Here is a 23,480-nt window from a genome sequence, read left to right as displayed (position 1 = left end):
TGATATGGTATTGCATGTGGGCAATGGTGCATGAATTACTAACCAAAGAATAGGACATTTTGATTTATATTTAGCATATGGTCTGTATTTAACATTAAACAATGTGTGTTTGATTACTTCTATCACTAAAAATATTGTATCAGTTTCCCATTTAAGAAAATTTGGTTTTAATCTTCAATTTTTTTATGATAATATTAATTCCTTCTTGAATGGAATATTATATTTTGAGGCTAGTCTAATAAATGGAATTGAGGAATTGAACCTAGATGACACTTTAAACGATTAGTCCCTTTATCATGTTAACACCAAAAGGATCAAACAAGGTTTGAACCAAGCATATCTATGGCATTTTGGCATTGGATACATAAACAAGAAACTGAGTCATTTGACATATATGAGTCTTGCTTATGTGGCAAGATGACAAAGTCCCCTTTATCTAGAACTATTGAAAGGGCACCTGGCAACATACACACCGATGTATGTGGTCCTTTAAAAACAATGTCAAGATATGATGAAAGATATTATATCACCTTCACTAACAAATTCAGTCGATTTGTTTATGTGTATTTGATGAAACATAAACACGAAGCATTTAAAAAGTTTAAATTGTTTCAAAGTGAAGTTGAGAATCAACTTGATAAAAGATACAGGTCGCGAGTACTTGAGAAAAGAGTTCCAAGATCATCTTAGGAGTTGTGGGATTATCTCACAACTCACTCCACCCAAAACACCACAGCTTAATGGTGTGTTTGAGAGGAGAAATCGGACCTTACTTGATATGGTTCGATCCATGATGAGCAGGAGTATTATCCCTTTATCCTTTTGTAATTATGCCTTACTTATCGTAACCAGTATCTTGAATATGGAACCACCTAAGAGGGTAGATAAGACAACTTATGAGATATGGTATGGAAAAGCTCCATCCCTATCTTATTTAATAGTTTGGGGTGATGAAGCCTATGTTAGACAAGAAGCTTCCAGCAAACTCGAGCCTAGGTCTACCAAATGCATCTTTTTAGGATATCCTAAAGATTGTTTAGGATATTACTTCTACATCACTAGTGAGAATAAGATCTTTATTTCATGAAAAGCTGAATTCTTAGAAACCAAGTTTCTAATGGATGAAGAAAGTGGGCGGTGCATGAACCTTGAAGAAGATCAAGAAACAGAACCCCATGTAACTCAAGTTGTCACTAGTACCTAACAAGGGGTTATTGAAGATGAAGAGATGATTACTCTTCAAACATTTGAAACATATGGTAGAATTGGTCATGAACCTAAGAGATATGGATTTCTCATTGACGAAAGCTTCATGATGATGAATGTTGATGAGCCTGTCACTTACCGAAATGCAATGGAAGATCCTAAATATGAAAAATGGCTTCAAGCCATGAACGCGGTGACAAAATCCATGAGAGAAAACAAGTCTCGAATTTGGTTGAGCTTCCTCCGCAATGTAAGATTGTAGGGAGGAAGTAGGTCTTTAAGAAGAAGATTGACATGAATGGAAATTTACACACATTCAAAGCAGGACTCATTGCTTAAGGATTTACTCAAACCCAAGGGTATGATTATGATAAAACCTTTTCACTGGTTGATATGCCTAAATCTATTAGGATTCTACTTGCCATAGCTGCATATCATGACTATGAGATATGGAAAATGGATGTCAAAACTGCTTTTCTATATGGAAAGTTGGAAGAAGATGTTTATATGGTTCAACCCGAAGGTTTTGTCGACCAAAAGAATCCTAATAAAGTGTATAAGCTCATGAGATGAATTTATGTGTTAAAGCAAGCATCTAGAAATTGGAATCATCATTATGATGATGAAATCACAAAGTATGGTTTTGTTACAAATAAAGATGAATCTTGTGTTTACATGAAAACTAGTGGGAGCTCGCTGACCTTCTTGGTCCTATATGTGGATAACATAATTATAATTAGAAATCACATTCCAACCTTACGAGGTGTAAAAGCTTGGCTTGGAAAGTGCTTCTTAATGAAGGATCTAGGTGGGGCTCAATATATTATTGGAATCAAAATCTATAGAGATAGATTAAAACGATTGATAGGTTTAAGCTAAAGTACATACATTGACAACGTCTTGAAACGGTTCACGATGGAAAACTGTAAGAGAGGATTTATACCTATGGCGCATGACACAATACTAAGTTCATACCAATTTCCTAGCACAAAAGTTGAACTGGACAAGATGAAAGATGTTCCATATGCTTCGGCAGTTGGATCCATAATGTATGCCATGAACTATACTAGACCTGATCTTGCCTATTCTATGAGCATGATAAGAAAGTACCAATAAAATCTAGGGGAGAGTCATTGGATAGCTATGAAGAACATCCTTAAATACTTGAATAGAACTAAGGATATGTTCCCCGTCTATGGAGGCATGAAAGAAAGCTTAAGTGTAAAATGCTACATTGATGCTTCCTTCACAACTGAACGAGATGACTGCAAGTCACAATCACGATATGTATTCATTATCAATGGTGATGCAATGTCTTGGAAAAGCTCTAAAAAGAGTGTTGTTGCACAATCCACTACAGAGTCAAAATACATCGCTGCTTCAGAAGTTGCACAAGAGGCTACTTGGATGAAGAAATTCGTTGGAGATCTAGGTGTATTTCCTTCCATTTAGGATCCCCTAGAAGTATTCTATGACAATGAGGGTGTAGTTGCTTTAGCAAAAGAACCCATATCACTTAAGAAGACCAGACATATAATTCGGGGATTCAGCTTTATTTTGTATAAAGTCAAAGATGGTGAAATCAGTATTTGCAAAGTTAACACTAATTGAAATTTGGCGGACCCTTTCACAAAGGCCCTTCCTCAAGCAAAGTTTGAAGGACATGCTCGAGGGATTAGACTTTGTTATTCTAGTAATTGGATTTGATCTATGTATTAGTATTAAGTATCATAACACTTTATATCATCGTCTATTGTAATGACTATCATATATATGGTATATGATATTTCCATTAAATATTTTTTGAGTTCTTTATTAATATCTTTAATCCTTGAGTAAATTTTTTCACTCTAAAATCCATAGTCGGTTATTATTACGGCAACAATAATAAAATAAGACTAATATGAATTGCAATGGTTGAGAAAGTGTTGTAACCAATTTCATAGGTACTTGATAGAGAACAAGTATTATATAACCTATTCAAGATCACTTCATAGATTGTTGTCATGAATGATACTTGATAAAAGGTAATATATGTATGTCCTTAACATCTGAGATACATATATGGATCTTGAGTGTGGGGAGTGTTGTGCTTTGATATAGTCAAATGTTGTTATTTAACCAGACAATTATAAAAGCTACTATCATGTATGATATGAACTATGCAGAAGGCATATGTTGTCAAGATGTGGTTTGTTCCTCTTAATCGTTGAGAGTTAGACATCTAAGGCCTGATGTAAAGTTAAACACTTATATGATATTGAATACGACCTATATATCATGTTCAACATGATCTCTATAACAAAATGATAACTAATAAACTTACCTTATACACCAATTGTAGCCTTGGGCATTGATAGAATGACACAAAGTCGTATGTTGATGTGTGACAACCCAAAAATTTCTGTTAGTTTTAACGTCGAAATTAATTACGTCAAAAATTAGCCAAATTTATCCCAAAAATATTTTTGACCGGATTTAAACCCGTTGGAATAATTTAAATAATATTCGTCAAGCGAACCAAAATTAAGGCAGTATAATTTTAAAATTTGCCGTGATTAGCGATAGTCATGAAAAACCCCGTTCGCAGTTGGTGTCAGGTGAACCCCAACCAGGCCATAAACTCCACCCTATATAAGGGTTGAGTGGGTTTCAGCCCCACCTTTTTCCCACCTTAGACTCTCTCTCTCTACTTTCTCTCTCTACAAATCGGGTTTTGGTCAAAAATCACCCATTCGAGCTTCAAATCGGTAAGTTAACCTCCCTAACTTGTTGTTTAGCTCATTTAACTTACAAATTCGTGTTTAAATTACCCAAAAACCTCAAGAACATGAGTTTACGGTCCAAGAACACCTTCATGGACCGTAAACACTCATACATGGGGTTTAATGCTCAAAAACCCTTCCAAACCACTTCTACTGCTTAACAATGACTTAGGGGTTTGCATGAAAGGACTTAGAACACCAAAATCTTAGCAAATGTGGAGTAAACATGAGTTTACGGTCTAAGAACATTCTTAGACCGTAAACCCATCTTCAAGGACCATAAACACCTTTTAAGGTGTTAAACTATCCCTCAAACACCTCCAAAAGCTTCCATGAGTGCCTAGAGCCTTGTAAACCTTCATTTGATGCACCAAAACATAGGATTCATGGACAACATGAGTTTACTATCGTAAACTCATGTGTTTAAGGTAGTAAACTCCCCATGAACACCTTCTTAGACCGTAAACACCTTTCCAAGGTGTTTAAGTGCCTTTAACACCTTCCTATGCTCACATAAGTGACTAGAACCTTGCATGCATGAGTTAGAACCACCAAACAACAAAAGAAATGGGCTAACATGAGCTTACGACCGTAAACTCATGTGTTTACGGCCGTAAACTCCTCAAGGAGTGGTCAATGGACCGTAAACTCCCTATTGTGTCCATTTTGAGCCCCAATCAATTCCTTAGCCCTTGATTCGACTCTAGCGTGATTCTATGAGTGAGATAAGACCTTAAAGCATCCAAGAACACACCACCCATGAGTTTACGGTCGTAAAATCATGGGGATATGGTCTTAGGGCCGTAAAATCTATAAAGAGTTTACTCTTGAAGAGTAAACTCCCTAACTAGGCCATACACTCCCTTAGATGTTACTCGGGACACTCCTAGCACTTGACCAAAGTTTTTTCCGCTCATTAGGATGCGTATACGTGTTTAAGTAGTATTATAATTACTAATTGTATGTAAACATATGTCATCATATGTTAATAGGTCACTAAGTGTGTTCAAGTCTTCACTTGACACCGAGCACCCAACCAGCATCTCCGTCCGATACACTTACAACAGGTGAGTTCATACCCCTGAATTAACCTTTTAAATGTTTTTACATGCTTTTATGGGGGGGGGGGGAATACAAGTTAAAACATGCCAGTTATCATATCAATCATATGTTATTAATAACCCGCATGCACAAGGATTTATTACACTTTCATCTGTTTTACCAAGTATGATACTATAAATGGTTTTCCAAAACGTCTTCACTTGTTTAATTCTTTTCTCAAATTGTCTCTCGCGCTGTATGTTTACTTCAAAACCAGTTACAACATTATTTTAAACAAATGTTTTTCTTTACTTATATTGTTTTATCAAAGTTATATTCAAAACTTGTTTATGGAAGATTTTCAAGGATTTCAAAAGGTCTTCAAACTTATTTTACAAAAGGATATCAAGTCATGATTTTCTTAAGTGTAATGGTTTTCCAAAGTTTTCGTCAAAGTTTTCTTCCATGCTTCTATGCTTCTACTTCGTTAAATGCTTCTACTTCGTTAGATGCTACTACTTCGTTATGATTCTACTTCGTAGGATACTACTACTTCGTTATGCTTCTACTTCGTAAGATACTACTACTTCGTTATGCTTCTACTTCGTAGGATACTACTACTTCGTTATGCTTCTACTTCGTTAGATGCTACTACTTCGTTATGTGCTTCTACTTCGTTAAATGCATGCCTGTACTTGTATAGTTATATAAATAATGTTTAAAGGACTTAGGAAGGCTAGTTCGCCCTATTTCCTTTTCCTCGTTTGGATGTGGTCTGGTGGGATCGGATATCCGTCCGAAGGTTGTTTAATCATTAATTACATATCATGTATACATGTATAGACATAAAGGTTTACATCGATCAGTTCATGTTCCTTGGGTAGCAAGGGCATCCTCCCACTCGTCACTCATAGATCAGAGACACTAGTAACTATTATAGGAATATTTAGGAATCTCTATTCACTCTGTCTAGTACGAGAATTCCACAGGAGTCAGTTCATATGCGAGTCTATATCATTTCTCCAGCGCCTCTAACAAAATTCAGATTACGAGATGCATCTTCAATACATAGATCTCCCCTTCGTCGAGTTGGTAACAGAGTCTCCTGTAGGGAGAGCGGGCATTGTGTGTATAGATCTATACGAGACTGACACTCCCGCACCCTGACTGCTAGCTACAGTCCACGGCCTACCAAGCCAAGGGGTGACAAATGTCATATTTATTCCGACGCTTGCAGGGCGTCAAGTACTCTAGTGTCAATCTGTATGGTTACGAGTATCTCCATGTTTACCGTATAATTAATGGCCTTAAGGTAACGAGAATTAACAATGTATTATGGAAACAACACTCTTAGGATTACTCTTTGTTTTAGACCTTGCTAGATGTATCTTTCATTTGATACTGTCTGGGGTCTGTGTTCCTTTGTCTTAGACCTTGCTAGCTGTATCTTTCATTTGATACTGTCTGGGGTCTGTGTTTCTTTGTTTTAGACCTTGCTAGCCGTATCGTACATTTGATACCGTCTGGGGTCTGTGTTTCCTTTTGTTAGACTGAGCCAGGCGTATCATTCATTCGATGCTCTCCTGGAGTCTATGATTTCTTTGCCTTAGTCAGCAGTATTTTCTGCTGAGGCATATGTTATTTTCCCTAGTACTTTTACTAGCGATATTCTCCTACTTTCTTTAAAGTCAAATACCGTATTTTGGTAATGATAACATTTCAAGGAAAATTTCTCTTTAAAACATAACACTGTCGAGTCTTGGTAGAAGACTGCTTTTAATTAGAAAATATTGGATTTTTTGGAAAGGACGCTAATACACCGTAGATTCTAAACTACTACTTTTATAAAGTTATTTTGAATAAAATGTTTACTTACACAAATGACACTAAATACTTATGAACTCACCAGCATTTATAAAAATGCTGATACTCGCTTTCAAAATAACTTGTATTCTCAGGTCAGCAATAGACAGGTACATCCCAGGAGCTTTGTTGAAGACAGTTTAGTACCGAGCTGCATCTATACTAGTTTCTGTATTACTTTAATCTCTTTATGAAATGTAACTTATGTAAAACTATTAATATCAATGCAATGGTTGTTGTACCTTGATTACTATACTGCATATGTTGTGATACTTGACATGACGTCATCCACCCCAGAACGTTTCCGCCGTTCCGGTTTTGGGGTGTGACATGATGGGGGTAGTGAATTGTTGCTAGATGTTCACCATTGTCTATATCAATCTAATATGAGTGTTGCACAAGTGGGAGATTGAAAGATCTAATATGCTCAAGAGTCATATTAGAATGATATTGCTAATTAACATATGATCCTAATGGTCACACTAACAACTTGATATAATTGATTACTTATTAGAAATTGATTTTAATAAATATTCATAAGCTCTTATAATAAATTGGGAAAATATTTATTTTATGAAAATAATAATTTTAGAATTACAAATAACACATTATTTCATATGGTATGAATTATCATGCCATGTACAACATTTTGGACTAGATAAATCATTTTGTCTTTTACCAAGAAGTTAAACCTTATATCTTATAAAAGAGTTTATAAATTTTTAAAGTTTGTATTTCTTTTATCTTGCAAAAACTGTGGGAAGTCTAGGAGACAAGGGTATGTTCTTTTTGATTTGTTTAATCAAAATATCATGCCCTAAGAATGCATGCATGAACTTGATCAAACCATCAGAGGACGACATGGAACTACGGGCTTGGGAACGTTGTGATGCTCTAATACGGGTGTAACAGCCCAAAAATTCAAATAAAAACTTTCATTTAATAATTAGAAATCTCATTCATATTTGTCTCTCCAAAGTTCCATTACATAAATATATTATTCAAGATCAGAGTTTCCAAAACAACTAATGTGGAAATACTAGTGAGTGCATGTTGCACCATCAAGCCGGACCCTTGCCCTTAAAACCAGAAGTACCTGAAACACCCAACAAAACTGTAAGCACACACTTAGTGAGTTCCCCAAAATACAATAATCACATAGTCATATAATGTCATGCACATATACACATAAAACTGCCATGGACTCCCTCCATGGTCTTCAACCGGGATGTTATGGGCTACCCCCATGGTCTTATACCCAAGTTCCATGAGCTCCCCCTCATGGTCTTACCAGGTGTCACGGGCTCCCCATGGTTTTCACCTAAATCAATACACACCAAATAATAGACCATTTCATAATACATAATAAAGATTCACACTTAGTAATGGGTCGACATTGGTGCCTTCGACCCATGGGTATAGTGAGGAGACTCACCTCAAAGATAGCCAAATCCTACGAATGATGCGACTGTTGTGAATCGGCTCCTAGCACTGAGCCAAACCCAAAGCTAAACTTAGTAAATAACTATGGCTAGATTCAAACACTAGGCACACAAATGGCCCAACTAACCAGGCCTACCAATGGTCAAAGCCCAATGGGCCCACTAAGGCCCAAAATACAGTCCTAGGCCCAATAGGGCAAGCCCAACAAGACAAGCCCAAACAAGAAGTCGAACACCACAAGAACCTTCAGTCAAAACTAAGCCCAACGAACAACACCCAAACCAAGCCTAAAGCTCACGAGTCCAAAAGATGGACCAAGGAAAAAGCCCACTGATGGACCGAACATTGGGCATTCGTTACCAGCCAACAGATCGCGAAACTTAGCCGGAACGCTAGGCGTTCCTCAAGCCGATGTTGGGCGTTCGCATGCTAACTCCCAAAAATGATTATTAAGCACTTAATGCATAAAGCCACATGACCAAAACATAGATCCAAGTGCTAAAGAACATCTAGAACCATAAAGTCACTGACTTGGTGACTTTGCATGCCCCAAAAGGTCCCAACTTCAAGATATAGCATTCAACTTCCATAAAAATGGTTAAATCGCATGCATGTGGCTTATACAGCTCTATAGATGCAAACTTTATGAATCTAGAACCTCAGAAACACCAAGAGGAGCAACTCAAAGCTTCTCGAGTGATCACAAACTACTAGACCTCAACCATGGGACCAAAAAGGGGAAAAAATCCATTAAGACTTAGATCTAAGCTTCAATTGAGCAAGGTTAGAGCTTTATACCTCAAATGAGCTGGAAATGGAGCAGAGAACCAAGATCTATAAGCTCCTACTTGAACCACCAGGTTACACTAAGCTTCTCTTCCTTGAAGGAGCTTCAAACACACACACAATGAGCACACAACACTCTTGGAGGCTTTAGGGTTTCGAGATTAGAGTTTAGGAGCTATGGAGGCTGGAAATGAGGCAAACACATATGAATTAAGGTGTTTAAATACAACTGAAACCCTCAAAATTAGGGTTTGAGATCCATGTGTAAATGCCCTGCATTCGATCTCTGCCTCCAAAAGTCCAAACTTGGCAGAAATGGTCCCTCCTCCCCTCAAACTTGCAAAACAAGGCCAAAAAGCACTAACCTAATATATAAGGGACCAAAAATGAATAATACTTGGATCGAGCGTTACTATGGGGGTGGATGGCAGCTGCGATGGATAAAGAGATATGAAACAGTGATAAATATGCTAACACATCCCAAGAAATTTGGGAAGATCTTGAAGATCATTTTGGAAAAGAAATTATGCCTTGCACGTATAAAAAAATGGGCACTAACAATGCTGAGACAAGATAATGCTACCATATCAACTTATTTCACTAAATTGAGAGCTGTTTGGGATGAGATCCATACGGTTTCACTAATTCCAAGATGCACTTGTGGAAAGTGCACATGTAATGTTGGAAAATGAATCGTTGAGTCCAGAGTAAGAGACCATGTCTATGAATTCCTTATGAGACTCGATGAAGTCTTTGGAACCATTAAAATCCAAATCCTGAGCACCAAACCAATACCAAGTCTTGGAACCACATACCACTTTGTATCAGAAGACGAGCAACAACGAAGCATATCCGCTTCAAGAAGATGTTGGGTTTTATGTACTCTAACATTCCTATGGTGCACATACAACCCTAATGCTTTGGATCTAAGTTTTCTCTAATTATACATGGAATAAGCATTTTCAAAAGCATGAAGCCTAAACTAGCATGCAATATGATATTTGAATCATAAAAACTAGTTAGAATATTACCTTGTGTAGTAGCTTGAATGACTTGGCCTCAATAAAGCTTAGCACCCCAAGTGTGATGCCTCAAATAGAATCACAAAATACCATGAACAATTAGGATGAACATGGAGAGGTTATGGAGACTCTAAAATTGGTTCTTACTCTTCAAAATACAAGTGGTAGGTGTGTATCTCTCTAACCAATTTTAGCTTATGAATACATATATGTGTGTAGAATATCAAGGGACATGCGTAACCCTAAATCCATACCCATAAGGTTATGATCCACCCATTTGATTTGGATAACCACTTCATGGACTAACCCATAAGCCCATCACAAATCCATCATGGATCACTAGCCCAATTAATATGTATCAATTAATTAGTCTCTTTTAATCACTAAATTAAATCTTATTCAATACTAATTAAATAATATGATCCCTCAATTAATATATTATACTTATAATATATTAATAAATCATAATTAACCTTTTACTCATATATCCTTCCTAACATATTGCTTTGATGAATGCAACCTAAATGGACCATGCTACTATCGGGTCAAGTACATACCAATTATAGTTATGGGCTTAGACAAATTTTCCAACAGTCTCCCACTTGGATAAGTCTAATTACTGTAATTGCCAATGTAACTTAAAATTCGATTAGGAATTGTAGCTCTCAAAAATCCATTGTCGAACTCTGACGCATCTATTAGATAAGTGATCATATAATCATATGTTCTACAAGATATCGTGTGGACAAAGACATGGAATAAAGTCATACTCATTGTCCAACTTTTTGTTTCTTGATTTCTGATTTGTTTGACATAGAACTTAATTAAACACATCAATAGAGTTCTGACCGGGCCCGATACATAAGTCAAAACAAAAACATTGAGGGGCCCAAGATATCGCTTTTAATGCTCTTAGGATAAAAGGAACATATAAACTTTGACTTATATGTTTATGATAACTATTCCTTGAATCATACATAATAGGACGTTTTATAACATCGAGTTACTGATGCATTAAAATCAACAAATAATCGCCAACTCATATATCTTGGTTTGAATATTATACAATATTATCGTCTCACAATCACCCATGATAAATTCCATGAAGTGATCTGTGAGCGTGTGTTTAGTCCAATACTCAAATCTTATTTCAAGAGCACTCATGAATGTTGGTAGCATTCTTTTTCTATGTTTAAAACCTTAGACAATCATACAAAAAACCATTCATGATAGTCTTCTTTCATAACCTACTTCCAAAGTATGATCGACTGTGGATAGTTTGAATAATCTTATTATTCAGGAAGTCAAAACATGCAAAAAATGAAACGATAGTAAATAATTAACACAAGACAGTAACTTTACTTATAAATAAAACACCTTTTATTCAATCATCAAATGTCAACTACATTTTAACTATTACAAGTTTCCAAATGTCTATTTAATCACTAAAACTAATGCCGTCCTTCAGCCAGATACTACTAGCGTGCTGCAAGTGCTTAACCTTACTCAGTCCCTTCGTAAGAGAATCTACTATATTTTCTTATGATGATACCCTCTTAACCACGAGGAGTCCCTCTTTTACTTGGTGTCTTATGAAGTGATATTTTATGTTGATGTGTCTTGATCTGCTATGATCCCTTGGTTCCTTGGATAAGGCTGTTGGGTTATGAGCATTCTAACACTCCTAAGCATATATGCAACCCTAAATACCTTGGATATATGTTTCACTATTATACATGCAAATATGAATATTCCAAGGTATTACCATATCTAGCATACAATCGTTTGATACTCGGGTAATATAACAAGTTAGAATATGTACCTCTTCATGTGTCTTGACTCCATGAAGCTCGAGAGCCTAGTGCCCCAAGTGTGACACCTCAAATGGTTCACACAACATCATCAACACTTGTAATAACCATGAGAAGAAGAAACTCATGCTCAAATCGGATAGCCCTTATATATGTATCACCAGTGCCAATTTATTGAGCTAAAGGGGTCCTTATATAGTGTGCACATTAGGGTTACACCATGTAACCCATGACTTTACCCATTCCTTATGCTCCATGGGTTTTAACCTCCATGGAGTATCCATGGGTCACCACATGGGTTAAGCCCACCATAAGGAATCATGGATCATAAGCCCACATATATAAGAAGGAATGATTTACACAATCAATCCCTATATATTTAATTAGTCTCTTTTGATCACTAAATTAAGTCTAAATTAACTCTTGATCAATACTAATTAAATAACATGATTTCATATTAATTTATTAGAACTTATAATATATCAATATGTCAGAAATGTCCTCTTCTTACAAATGGTCTATCGAAATGTTCCGATGCCATGCAACCCAAATGGACCGTGTCGAGTCAGGTCAAGTACATACCAATTATAGTTATGGACTTAGACACTAATCCAATAGTCTCCCACTTGGATAAGTCTAAAACTCTTATTGAGTATGACTTCAAAACCTAACTGGCAATTGTAGCTCTCAAAAGACGCTGTTGAACTCTGGCCTTGTCGATGAATTCTGACATTTGTCAATGACTTGTCTATTAGATAAGGGATCATATATTCCTCAATTCGAGATATCATATGGATTGAGAAATTGAATAAAATCATTCTCTCTGTCCATTTGTTGTTTCCCGATTTCCTGATTTATGATGACTGACTGATTGAACAGATCAAATCAGTCCTGGCTTGGCCAAGCACTCACATGTGTCATCATTAAATCATCGAGGGGCCCACATATATCGCTTTTATGCATTAGGTAAAAAGGAATGGATAAAATTCAACTCATATGGCTTGTTATACTACTTGTTGAATCATACACAAAGGCACGTTTTATAACATCGAGTTACCAATGCGTTTTCATGCAATCAATGTATAACTAACTTATAGTAACAACTCATATCTCTAGGTTTGAAGAATATAAGATATTATCGTCTCATGATCACTCGTGATAAAATCCATGAAGTGATTCCAATGAGCGTGGGTCGAATCCAATAATCAGAACTTATGAGCACTCATGAGTGTTGTAGCACCGCTTTGTCCAACATCTCAGACCTCTACAAGCCAACCCATGAAAGTCTTGATTCATATCTACTTCCAACATATGACCGAATGTGGATGGTTTGAATAACTTAGTCATTCAGAAAGAACGACCTAGTTATTCTGGAAGTTAAAACATGCAAAATGAAACACAAGAATAATTAAATCCAATATGGTCTCAGAACTTATGAATATAAATAAAACATCGTTTTATTTATTACCATATTGATTACACATTATTCATTGCATACTGTTTCAAACTATCAACTTTATACTTGAATTAAAACAATAGTTGTCCCATGCTCCAAGCATGTACACTATGTTCTTCTAAACAATACCTTTGCCATACACCAAGTATGCACTCTATGTTTGTCTATGATCCTTACTTTGTGAACTAGATCGATTGAACAAAATTTCAATGATTCTCTTTTCACACTCCCAAATCCTTATCGAAAATGTAAGAATTCCAAATTCCTATCATTTATCGAAATCTGTTAGATTTTAAACTTATATGCATAGACCCTCTTATAATGACTATGTACAAAGTCACAAAGACTTGTCAACAGACATTACAGAGTATTCCAATGGAGATCAACTCCATGTAACGAAGTCTTAAATTCAAAGTACATTCCTTTGAACATCCTTCTTGCATTAAGTTTTTCTAATCTTACACAAATTGAATAACTTCCACCTATCGTAACATTTCAATATTCCCATTTTGACTATCACTTCTCAACAAGAGTTACCTCTTTTCAGAATATGTCAATATGGTCCTTCCAAAATTAACATTATATTTCCAACTGTCCCTAAGAAACCAATCTTTTGTGAACCTTAGATTGTCCTCGACAATTGCTTAATCATTTTAGTCATATCCAATTGTAGACCTTTTCCCTTCTTAATGCCCCAGACATTCGGAAAATTTTAGAAAGGATGAATATTATAGAACATGCAATCGATCCTATATCCGAAGCATATGGGACACGATTCATGATGTCTCACATAAAGACTAGACCAGTCTTTTGCTATAATATTTCTCTTTCTATTTGCCAAGTTCTCATAATTCAAATTATGAGAAGGGATGTCAATCATAATCGAATTTTAGAATGCAAATAATGGACTCTTATATAGAATTTTCTTATGTTGAGGCATTCCAACATAAAATTCATATATATATATATATATATATATATATATATATATATATATATATATATATATATATATATATATATATATCCTCGACTAAAGATGATTAAAACCTCAATCTAAGCTTTTAGGATTGAAATGAAGTATAATTTCTGCTCCCTTAATTATAGAAAAACAACTATTCAACCCCTGCAACTTCACAAATTGAAACTTTTGTTTTCTATAATTAACATTGCTATCTTGCAATAAGAATAATAATTGTCATGCTCCCACTAACATAATGATTATTAGCATAACACTTATGCTCCCACTAGCTTTGACATGTACTCAGAAATCAGCTGGACTTCTAGAAATCAATACTTTATTTACTTTCTTACTAAAGTTCAGACTTTTGATACGAGATGCTTTGATAAAAACTTTATCAAAATCATACACCTTTCCTTAGATAGCACACATGTGTGTCTAAACAATTTTAGGACTATGAAAAGGGATGTCTTAATCATAGTCTCAATTGTTTAGACCTTTGCCATTCCTCACAAGTCCATGTTATTGTGTCGGTTAACCACAAACGCTCCACTAACGACTTTGAGAATGCAAATATCACAATTGCTATCAACCTAACATCTACTTAGTGATAGTGTTTCCTCACCATGATTTTCATGAATCGAAGAGAAACCTTATGACACTTAGATTTTATGGTGTATGTGTTCCTATCAATGTGAATTTGTCAAAACCATAATCACAAGACAAGGTTAGTGACAAATCCAAACACTTATGGATTGAACTTGTGTAGTCTTAACTTCTTGCCACCTAAAAGCTCAAGGGCCTGACATTGCTTCTGTAACGCCTTTGTTTCTGGGCTTGTCATTAATGTTGATATAATAGTCTAGGTTAACCTTTGTAACCCATTTTGAAATAATAGAAGTGTATTATTTGAGTATTATGTGTTTTGTTCTTAATTGTGTGTCTTAATTTAATTAAGAATAAAAAATAAGCGTCTAAATGAAATATTAGATGTGACACCCCTAAACCGGAACGGCGGAAACGTTCGGGGTGGATGACTTCATGTAGTACCGTAACAATTGAATACATAGTAAAGAAAGCAATATAACCATCATATATATAATTGAAAGTTTACATTGTTAAAAGGTACATGTTCAAAACCAATTACAATATGATGCCAAAATATGAAATTAACTTGCGCTGCAGCGTCCCTTCTTCAAAAGCTGTTTGTTACCTGTACTAACTGAATCCCTGGGACATACAAGTAGTTTTGAAAGAGTAGATCAGCATTTTAGCTGGTGAGTTTCATAAGTATTAAATGACAATGTTTGTATGAACTAAAATGAAATGGTTTGTTTTTGTTTGTTTGTTCCTAGAAAATTCCATATTTTCTACTGGTATAAATGAAGCCTTCTATCAAGACCAATGTTTGTTTCTAGAAAATTGATGTTTTTCCGTATGTGGATGGTAGTTTAGAAGTTCCAAAACTGTAACACAATAATGTTTTTCATGCCTAAAGTAGTTAATTTATGTACGTGTAACGTCGCCAAGACGTCTGAAAAACCCAGTAAATCAACGTGTTTCTAATACTCCATGTGAGTTTTATAACCATGCTATTGACTAGGACGGCCTATACACAACGTTCTTCAGGCGTTGGAATGTTCTGAAGTTTGTCACCCCAAATGGTGTACTGTAGCTAACAGTTAGGGCACGGGGTTGTCAATCTCGTATAGATCTATACACAAACACCATGCTCCCCCTCCAAGGAATTCTGGTATATAATACACGACTTGAAATGTGTACTCGAACGTACGTGAAGTTTAATGTCTCACAAAACTTAGTATAAAAACAACGTATGAAACTGTTCGTTTGTTCTTGTATAGGAATGTATCTCTTTGAAATAGTGTTTCTAGCATGTAAAAGTTCGTGATGTTCTCGTAAATCTATACCTATTATAGTTTTCTAAAAGTGTGTCTCGTTTGTATAGTAAACCCTAGTGAAATGCTCACTTGTTATGAAAAGTATAACTTTTGTAGTGCCAAAGATGGACACATATACATATAGTATAATCAGAGTGTTTGATTTATATATATATATATATATATATATATATATATATATATATATATATATATAACAACATTTTTCATTTCAAAATGCAAGGTGTTATCGTGATATATTTTGCATATGAAAGTTTCCCTATAATAGTTATGATTCACATATGATTCAATTGATAAAAAAGTGTATAATGAAACTTTATATAACATACAATAATAATTGTGTGTTTTACTTATATTCCCCCCTCCCCCCCCCCCCCCCCCCTTAAAAGCATATAAAAACATTTATAAAACATTTAAAAGGTTGGATTATAGGGGTATGAACTCACTTGAAAGATCGAAGAAGGCGAGATGAAAACCGAGTAGAACTTCGACTCGGGAAAGCGGATTTTCTCGGGATTCTCGGGAATCTCGGGAGCACAAACGACCCTCGGGGCTTGAGTATGGAAACCGGGGCTTCGGGATATCACGTGCACGGAAAACGAGTCAAGAACGCAAGAAAGATGAGAGGAATTGAGCCTTTTCTTCGGAACCCTCGCATCCCTTTTATAGGGGTTGGGAATCGCCTCGGTACGCTGGGCGTACGCGTGCGTCATGCGTGACCGCATCCTCGACTGCCTCGGAGCTTCGGATGGGACGGAGCATAGCCTCGCATAGGGGGCGACGTGGATGATCCGAGGCCTAGTCCTCGAGTACGTTGGGCGTACGAGGGTACGCTGGGCGTAACTCGGATTGGCCTGGTGACTCCTCCTTCAGATAATACCGAAATTTAATATAAATTTATATTTTTATTATTTAATAAACATCAAAAATTCATATCTGCTTCATACGAACTCTGTTTTCGACGTTCTTTATATGCACACGTAGGTGAGACTACGCTCTACAACTTTCGTTTAGACTCCGTCGGCAAATTTTGAAATTATTTTTTTTAAAAGGTCGCGGTAAGAAAATTTCGTTAGAAATCCATAACTTCATTATCAGATGTCTATTTTTGCCAGACTTTTTACCATTGAAAAACCATTGTCGAGACCTTCGATTCTCATTTAGCTCATTCCGGCCAAAAGTCGCTCGATCTCTGTTTCGAGTTTTTAGCTGTCTGTCGCTATGCCGAACTTGGAAAAATCATAACTTCCTTATACAAAGTAAGATTTGGACGTTCTTTTTATGCACGATCACGATTTAATGATATCTAACATAGTAGGTAATCAATTAGAGACTTTTGAACATTTTATTTTCGAAGTAAATTTCATTATATCAAAAGTGGTTACAATACTTGACTTTTTAGGTCATTACATAGAGTTGAAATATCGGGTTGTCACATCATCCCCCCGTTAGAGGGAATTTCGTCCCAAAATTAAAAGTAAGACTGATACTTGACTCAGAGAAAAGATGTGGGTACTTTTGTTTTATCTGATATTCGCGTTCCTATGTGAATTCAGGTCCTCGCTTGGCGTTCCAGCGAACCTTCACGATGGGTATGCGACTTTGTTTCGTTTGTTTGACCTCTCGGTCCATGATTTCTACCGGTTCTTCCATGAAGTTGAGGCTCTCGTTGATCTCGATCTCGTCGAGTGGAATAACAAGAGTCTCATCAGACAGACACTTTTTCAAGTTTGAGACGTGGAAGGTTGGATGTATGTTACTAAGTTCACGTGGTAGATTAAGTTTGTAAGCTACGAGAGAATCTCGAAAGGCCCTACGTATCTTGGATTTAGCTTTCCACACTTTCCAAAGCGTATCAAGCCTTTCCAAGGTGAGACCTTCAATAGAACGCGGTCTCCTACCTGGAATTCCAAAGGTTTCATCCTTTGGTCAGCGTAGCTTTTCTGTCGGCCTCTAAAGGCTTTCAACCGTTCACGAATCTAAACGATCTTCTCTGTCGTTTCTCGTATGATTTCCGGACTGGTGAGAGTGCTTTCAGGAACTCGTCCTTTAGATAACTGAGTGTCGCCAACTTTAGCCCATCACAGAGGGGACCTGCACTTACGGCCATAGAGGGCTTCAAATGGAGCAGCCTTTATGCTCGTATGATAACTATTGTTGTATGAAAATTCGACAAGGGGTAAATGGATATCCCATGCCTTTCCAAAGTCAATCACACAGGTTCTTAGCATATCTTCCAAAGTTTGTATCGTTCTCTCACTTTGCCCGTCTGTTTGTGGATGGTAGGCTGTACTCATGTCCAGCCTAGTCCCCAGGGAACCTTGTAGTGGCTGCCAAAACCTTGAAGTGAATCTACTATCTCTATCGGAGATAATGGATATTGGAACTCCATGCAGTTGTACTATTTCCCTTATGTAAGTTCTTGTAAGCCTTTCCATCTTGTCAGTCTCCTTGATTGGTAGAAAATGCGCGGATTTGGTCAATCTGTCGACGATGATCCATATGGTATCGAGTCCACCCGTTGTCTTGGGTAACTTGGTTATGAAGTGCATAGTAATCTGTTCCCATTTCCATTCCGGTATCTCCGGTTGTTGTAGTAATCCTGAAGGTTTCTGATACTCGACGTTAACCTTAGCGCAAGTAAGGCATTTACTTACGAAGGTAGCAATCTCTGCTTTCATGTTAGGCCACCAGTACAGTTTCTTAAGATCCAGATACATTTTATCTGAACCTGGGTGAACGGAATATCTCGTGTTGTGTGCTTCGGTCATGACCACGTCTCTGAAGCCACCATGTCTTGGTGTCCAGATACGGTCCATGAGATAATATGCTCCGCCACCCTTGGTTTCTAGATTCTTTTCCATTCCTCTCAGGGATTCACTCGACACATTTTCAGGTTGCAAAGCTTCCATTTGAGCCTCCTTAATTTGTATGGATAAGTGGGAATGGATAGTCATAGTCAGAGATTTGACTCTCCGACCAGTGTATTCTTTTCGATTGAGGGCGTCAGCTACTACATTGGCTTTGCCAGGATGATAACGAATTTCGCATTCATAGTCATTGAGTAGCTCAACCTATCGTCGTTGTTGCATGTTGAGCTCCTTCTGATCGAAAATGTGTTGAAGGCTCTTATGGTCGGTGAAAATAGTACTCTTTGTTCCGTACAGGTAGTGTCTCCAGATCTTCAGAGCAAATACCACTGCTCCTAACTCAAGATCGTGTGTTGTATAGTTTACTTCGTGTACCTTAAGCTGACGGGAGGCATAGGCAATAACCTTCTCTCTTTGCATAAGAACACAACCAAGTCCTTGATTTGATGCACCGCAATACACTACGAAATCTTGTATCCCTTCGGGGAGGGATAGTATCGGTGCGGTGCACAAGGCCTGTTTCAGTGTTTGGAACGCCTTCTCTTGTTTTGCTTCCCAGTCAAAGGCCACGCCTTTCTGGGTTAATGTTGTAAGAGGTTTCGCAATGCTAGAGAAGTTCTTTATGAATCTGCGATAGTAGCCACCGAGACCTAGAAATTGACGAATCTCTGTAGGTGTCTTCGGTGCCGACCAGTTCTTAATGGCCTTAATTTTGGAGGGGTCCGCGTGTATCCCCTTTTCGCTAACAACGTGGCCCAGAAATTCGACTCTTCGAATCCAAAATTCGCATTTAGAGAACTTCGCATAGAGCTTCTCTGATCGTAATGTTTCTAAGACTCTTTGTAGGTACTGACTATGCTCTTCCTTACTTCGGGAGTAGATAAGTATATCATCGATGAAGACGATGATGAACTGATCCAAGTAAGGACGGCACACCCTATTCATTAGGTCCATCAATACCGATGGTGCATTGGTTAATCCGAACGGCATCACTACAAATTTGTAGTGTCCATAACGAGTTCGAAAGGCTGTCTTGGGAATATCCTCCTCTAGTACTCGTAATTGGTGATATCTGGATCGTAGATCTATCTTCGAGAAGTAGTTTGCTCCTTGAAGCTGATCAAATAGGTCGTCAATGCGGGGCAAAGGATAACGATTTTTGACAGTAAGTTTGTTCAGTTCTCTATAGTCAATGCACATACGGAACGATCCGTCTTTCTTCTTTACAAACAATACCGGTGCTCCTCAAGGTGACAAGCTTGGTCTAATGAATCCTTTTTGGTGGAGTTCGTTAAGCTAACTGGAAAGTTCTTGCATCTCTGCTGGTGCCAGACGACAAGGTGATTTTGCAACCAATGCCCCTTCGTTTGGCAAGAGAAACATACGGACTCTTTGGGAATGGTACATGGGACAATCTCATACTTAGGCTTTCTCTTTACCATTTTGTCAATCGAGTTGACTATGGCCAATCCCTTTCCATTGGGAAGAGAAAGCTTTTACTGGGTATCCATTGTTATCATTTTCAATGTCCATTGGGAAGGTGATCTCCTAATCAAATTTGCTTTACTAGTCCTCAAATCAATTTGATTCAGCAGCACCAAGCATATAGATAAGATCATTAAGGGTCATGTCATAGTCTGTTTCATAGTAGTCCCAAAGGAAATCACTATATGACTTATAGAGTGATTGAACATCCAACTTACTTAAGACTTTGACACCCAACTCTCATGGCTTGTAAAAATGTGACTTCATCTCCAAGATGTGAGCACACATAGACCTTGCTTGCCATTAGGGCTTGAGTGACCATGAACTTGTGGGTAAGGGAGAAGAATTAGAGGAGGTGGAGGAAGTGAAGTTCCAAGAGATTTGGAAAGATCATAGATGTCTGAACTAGACATCTTTTGGGAGATATTCAAGATAGTTGATTTAAAGTCCTTAATATAACACCCAATATGAAATATTAAGGCTAGGACCCAACACAATACTTTTATAACTTGGAAGAGGGATGCCGTAATCCAAGCTATAAAATATTTGAAGGTAGGCAAATGACGATTCACCAATTTCCACCATGAAATCGAAATAAGTTAATTAGGTTTTACTTGGATTTGAAACTCCTAGATCTTTTGAGATTCATTGAACTTTCAATGGCATGTTTCAATTTCGAGTTTACCCTTCAGGTTTTGTGACTGGGATGTCGAGGATCAGAAAACAAGGTGTGAAGTAACCATGCAAATTACTTGGGACCCTTAATATTTACCCCTTAATTGATGTGTCGGTTAACCACACACGCTCCACCGATACTATGATAAATATTAAGTTACTGTTTGCCTACCTTGTTAAATCAAGCTAGTGTGTCGGTTAACCACACGCGGTCCACTAACCGACTTAAGCAAAGTGCATAGTGTAATTTCATGGGTTAGCACCAAATTCACATTTTCCTAAAGTAACTAAGATTGAGAATTTATAAAAGGTTTAGTTACTTTATATTTATCAATAATACATTTAATGAAGGGAGAATTCTATTCCTTGTCCTACCCGTTTGGCTAACGACCCTCCACCAGTCAGGGAAGCGGTGGGTAAGAGTGGACACCCACTAAACTGCCATTTTATAGGCAGTAACCTTATACCCCCTCCCCCTCTTATAGACCAGCTTCGTGAATGAGGCCTACTAATGGTAAGACGACTTGCTCTTATACATATATATATAGATATTACTAACTTATAATATTATAAAGTATAAGGGTTGAATTTTAACTTTTAAAATTCTAAGGGCTTAACTTGGAATTAAAGTATTCATAAGGGAAAACTTTTCAAATTCCAAAACTTGAGGGCAAGTTTTGAAACTATTCAATTCCGTAACTTATGTGTTTAAAGTAGTTTTAATTCTAAAAACTCTTCAAGTTCCATAACTTGAGGACAAGTTATGGAAAACTTTAACCTATTAAAAGAATATGACGTTTCATTCATTATCTCATTCCACCTCAAGAACATTTCCAAATCCTCTCAAGTATCATCCCGACTTTCATCCTAGTTCATCAAAAGTTGTAAGTGTTCTTCCTTTAGTTTTATGTTAATCCTTCTTAACTAGCATCATCTCATGATTTCATCCATGGAAATCATGTTTTCTTAGATCTTCAAGAAACACCAAGAAGACACACTAGTGTTCTTGGCTAAAATCAACCATTTCAAGCCTCTATATCGTAAGTACTCTTCCCTACACTTCATATCTAATAGGAGGCCTTGAATTTCAACATTGAAACACACCTTTTCCCATGAAGATCATGAGTTTACGCCCCAAGATCTTCCTTGGCCGTAAACTCCATGTTATGGCATGGTTGGGCCTTCAACTCTTCCAGCAAGCAAACCTTTGACCTTGAACCCTTAATGGATGTTAATAGGACCTTAAACTACTCTCAAATGCATAATGACCATGAGTTTACGACTGTAAATTCCTTTGGGCCGTAAACTCATCAAAAGCCTCCATTGGTTTGGTCTTTCTCATCCTTATGTAGAGCAAAAGTCCCTCAAGCTTCCCTAGCCTTCAAACAAACACTTATGTATGTTTGACCATGAGTTTATGGCCGTAAAATACCTTTGGCCGTAAACCCATGGTAGTAAACTCTTGTCAGTGCCATTCCACACTCCTTAGTCCAATCACATGTGATTCCAACACTTGGTCAAAGTGTTTCCTAGTCCCGGAAGGTGTTTCCTTTCACAAAGTTGCTTATAAACACTATATTCATGCCAATATATGTCATTTAGGACTTATTGTGTCTCGGGTCTTTATTCATGGAGCTTCTCATCCTTACGTGCGTATTTGTTGAATCACCCACATCAGGTGAGTTCATCCCCCATACTGAATCTTTTAAACTATTTTAAATGCTTTTAAGTGGGGGGGGGGGGGGGAATACAAGTTGAACACAATGATAATTGTGTAATTGTTTGTTATAAATATCTTTCAAAAGGTTGCTTATGTCTTGTATAAGTGATCAAAACATTTCAAAAACTCTTTTAAAGTTATGCTACTTCATAGTTTAACAAAACTCCGTTTTTAAAGTACAAGCATAACTTTGTATATAAATGAGTCTCTTCAATAACAGTTCGAGTAAAACATTAGTAAACTATAATGGGTACAGTTTAGAGATTCAGTTCATACTTGATGCAATACATGATAACAGAACGAACATACTAAACGAGAAACAGAACATACTATATGAGAAACAGAACATACTAAATGAGAAACAGAACAAACATATTAACTTGCTATAGCATTGAACTACTACATGATCTAATTATACCAATGAATCACTAACTCATTGTTCTAAACAAAAGGTGAT

At 36.8% G+C, this 23,480-nt stretch overlaps 1 protein-coding gene across 1 annotated transcript; it reads left to right on the top strand.

Moving 5' to 3' along the window:
* Window positions 1-2,349: 2,349 nt before the first annotated feature.
* Window positions 2,350-2,658, top strand: LOC145098773 (secreted RxLR effector protein 161-like). The gene has a single exon (XM_079036382.1). It carries the CDS (start codon window positions 2,350-2,352, stop codon window positions 2,656-2,658), a length of 309 nt encoding a protein of 102 aa, XP_078892508.1.
* The last annotated feature ends 20,822 nt before the right edge of the window (window positions 2,659-23,480 follow it).

Source organism: Lactuca serriola, chromosome 4 (assembly GCF_051521515.1).
Source record: "Lactuca serriola cultivar US96UC23 chromosome 4, Lser_US96UC23_V15, whole genome shotgun sequence".
Lineage (NCBI taxonomy): Eukaryota > Viridiplantae > Streptophyta > Magnoliopsida > Asterales > Asteraceae > Lactuca > Lactuca serriola.
The sequence above is the reverse complement of the archived record's forward strand: the minus strand, read 5'-3'. Positions and strand labels throughout refer to the sequence as shown.

Excerpts from the sequence above, each read along its gene's own strand:
- LOC145098773 (XM_079036382.1), top strand. The coding sequence starts at position 2,350 with ATGAAGAACATCCTTAAATACTTGAATAGAACTAAGGATATGTTCCCC.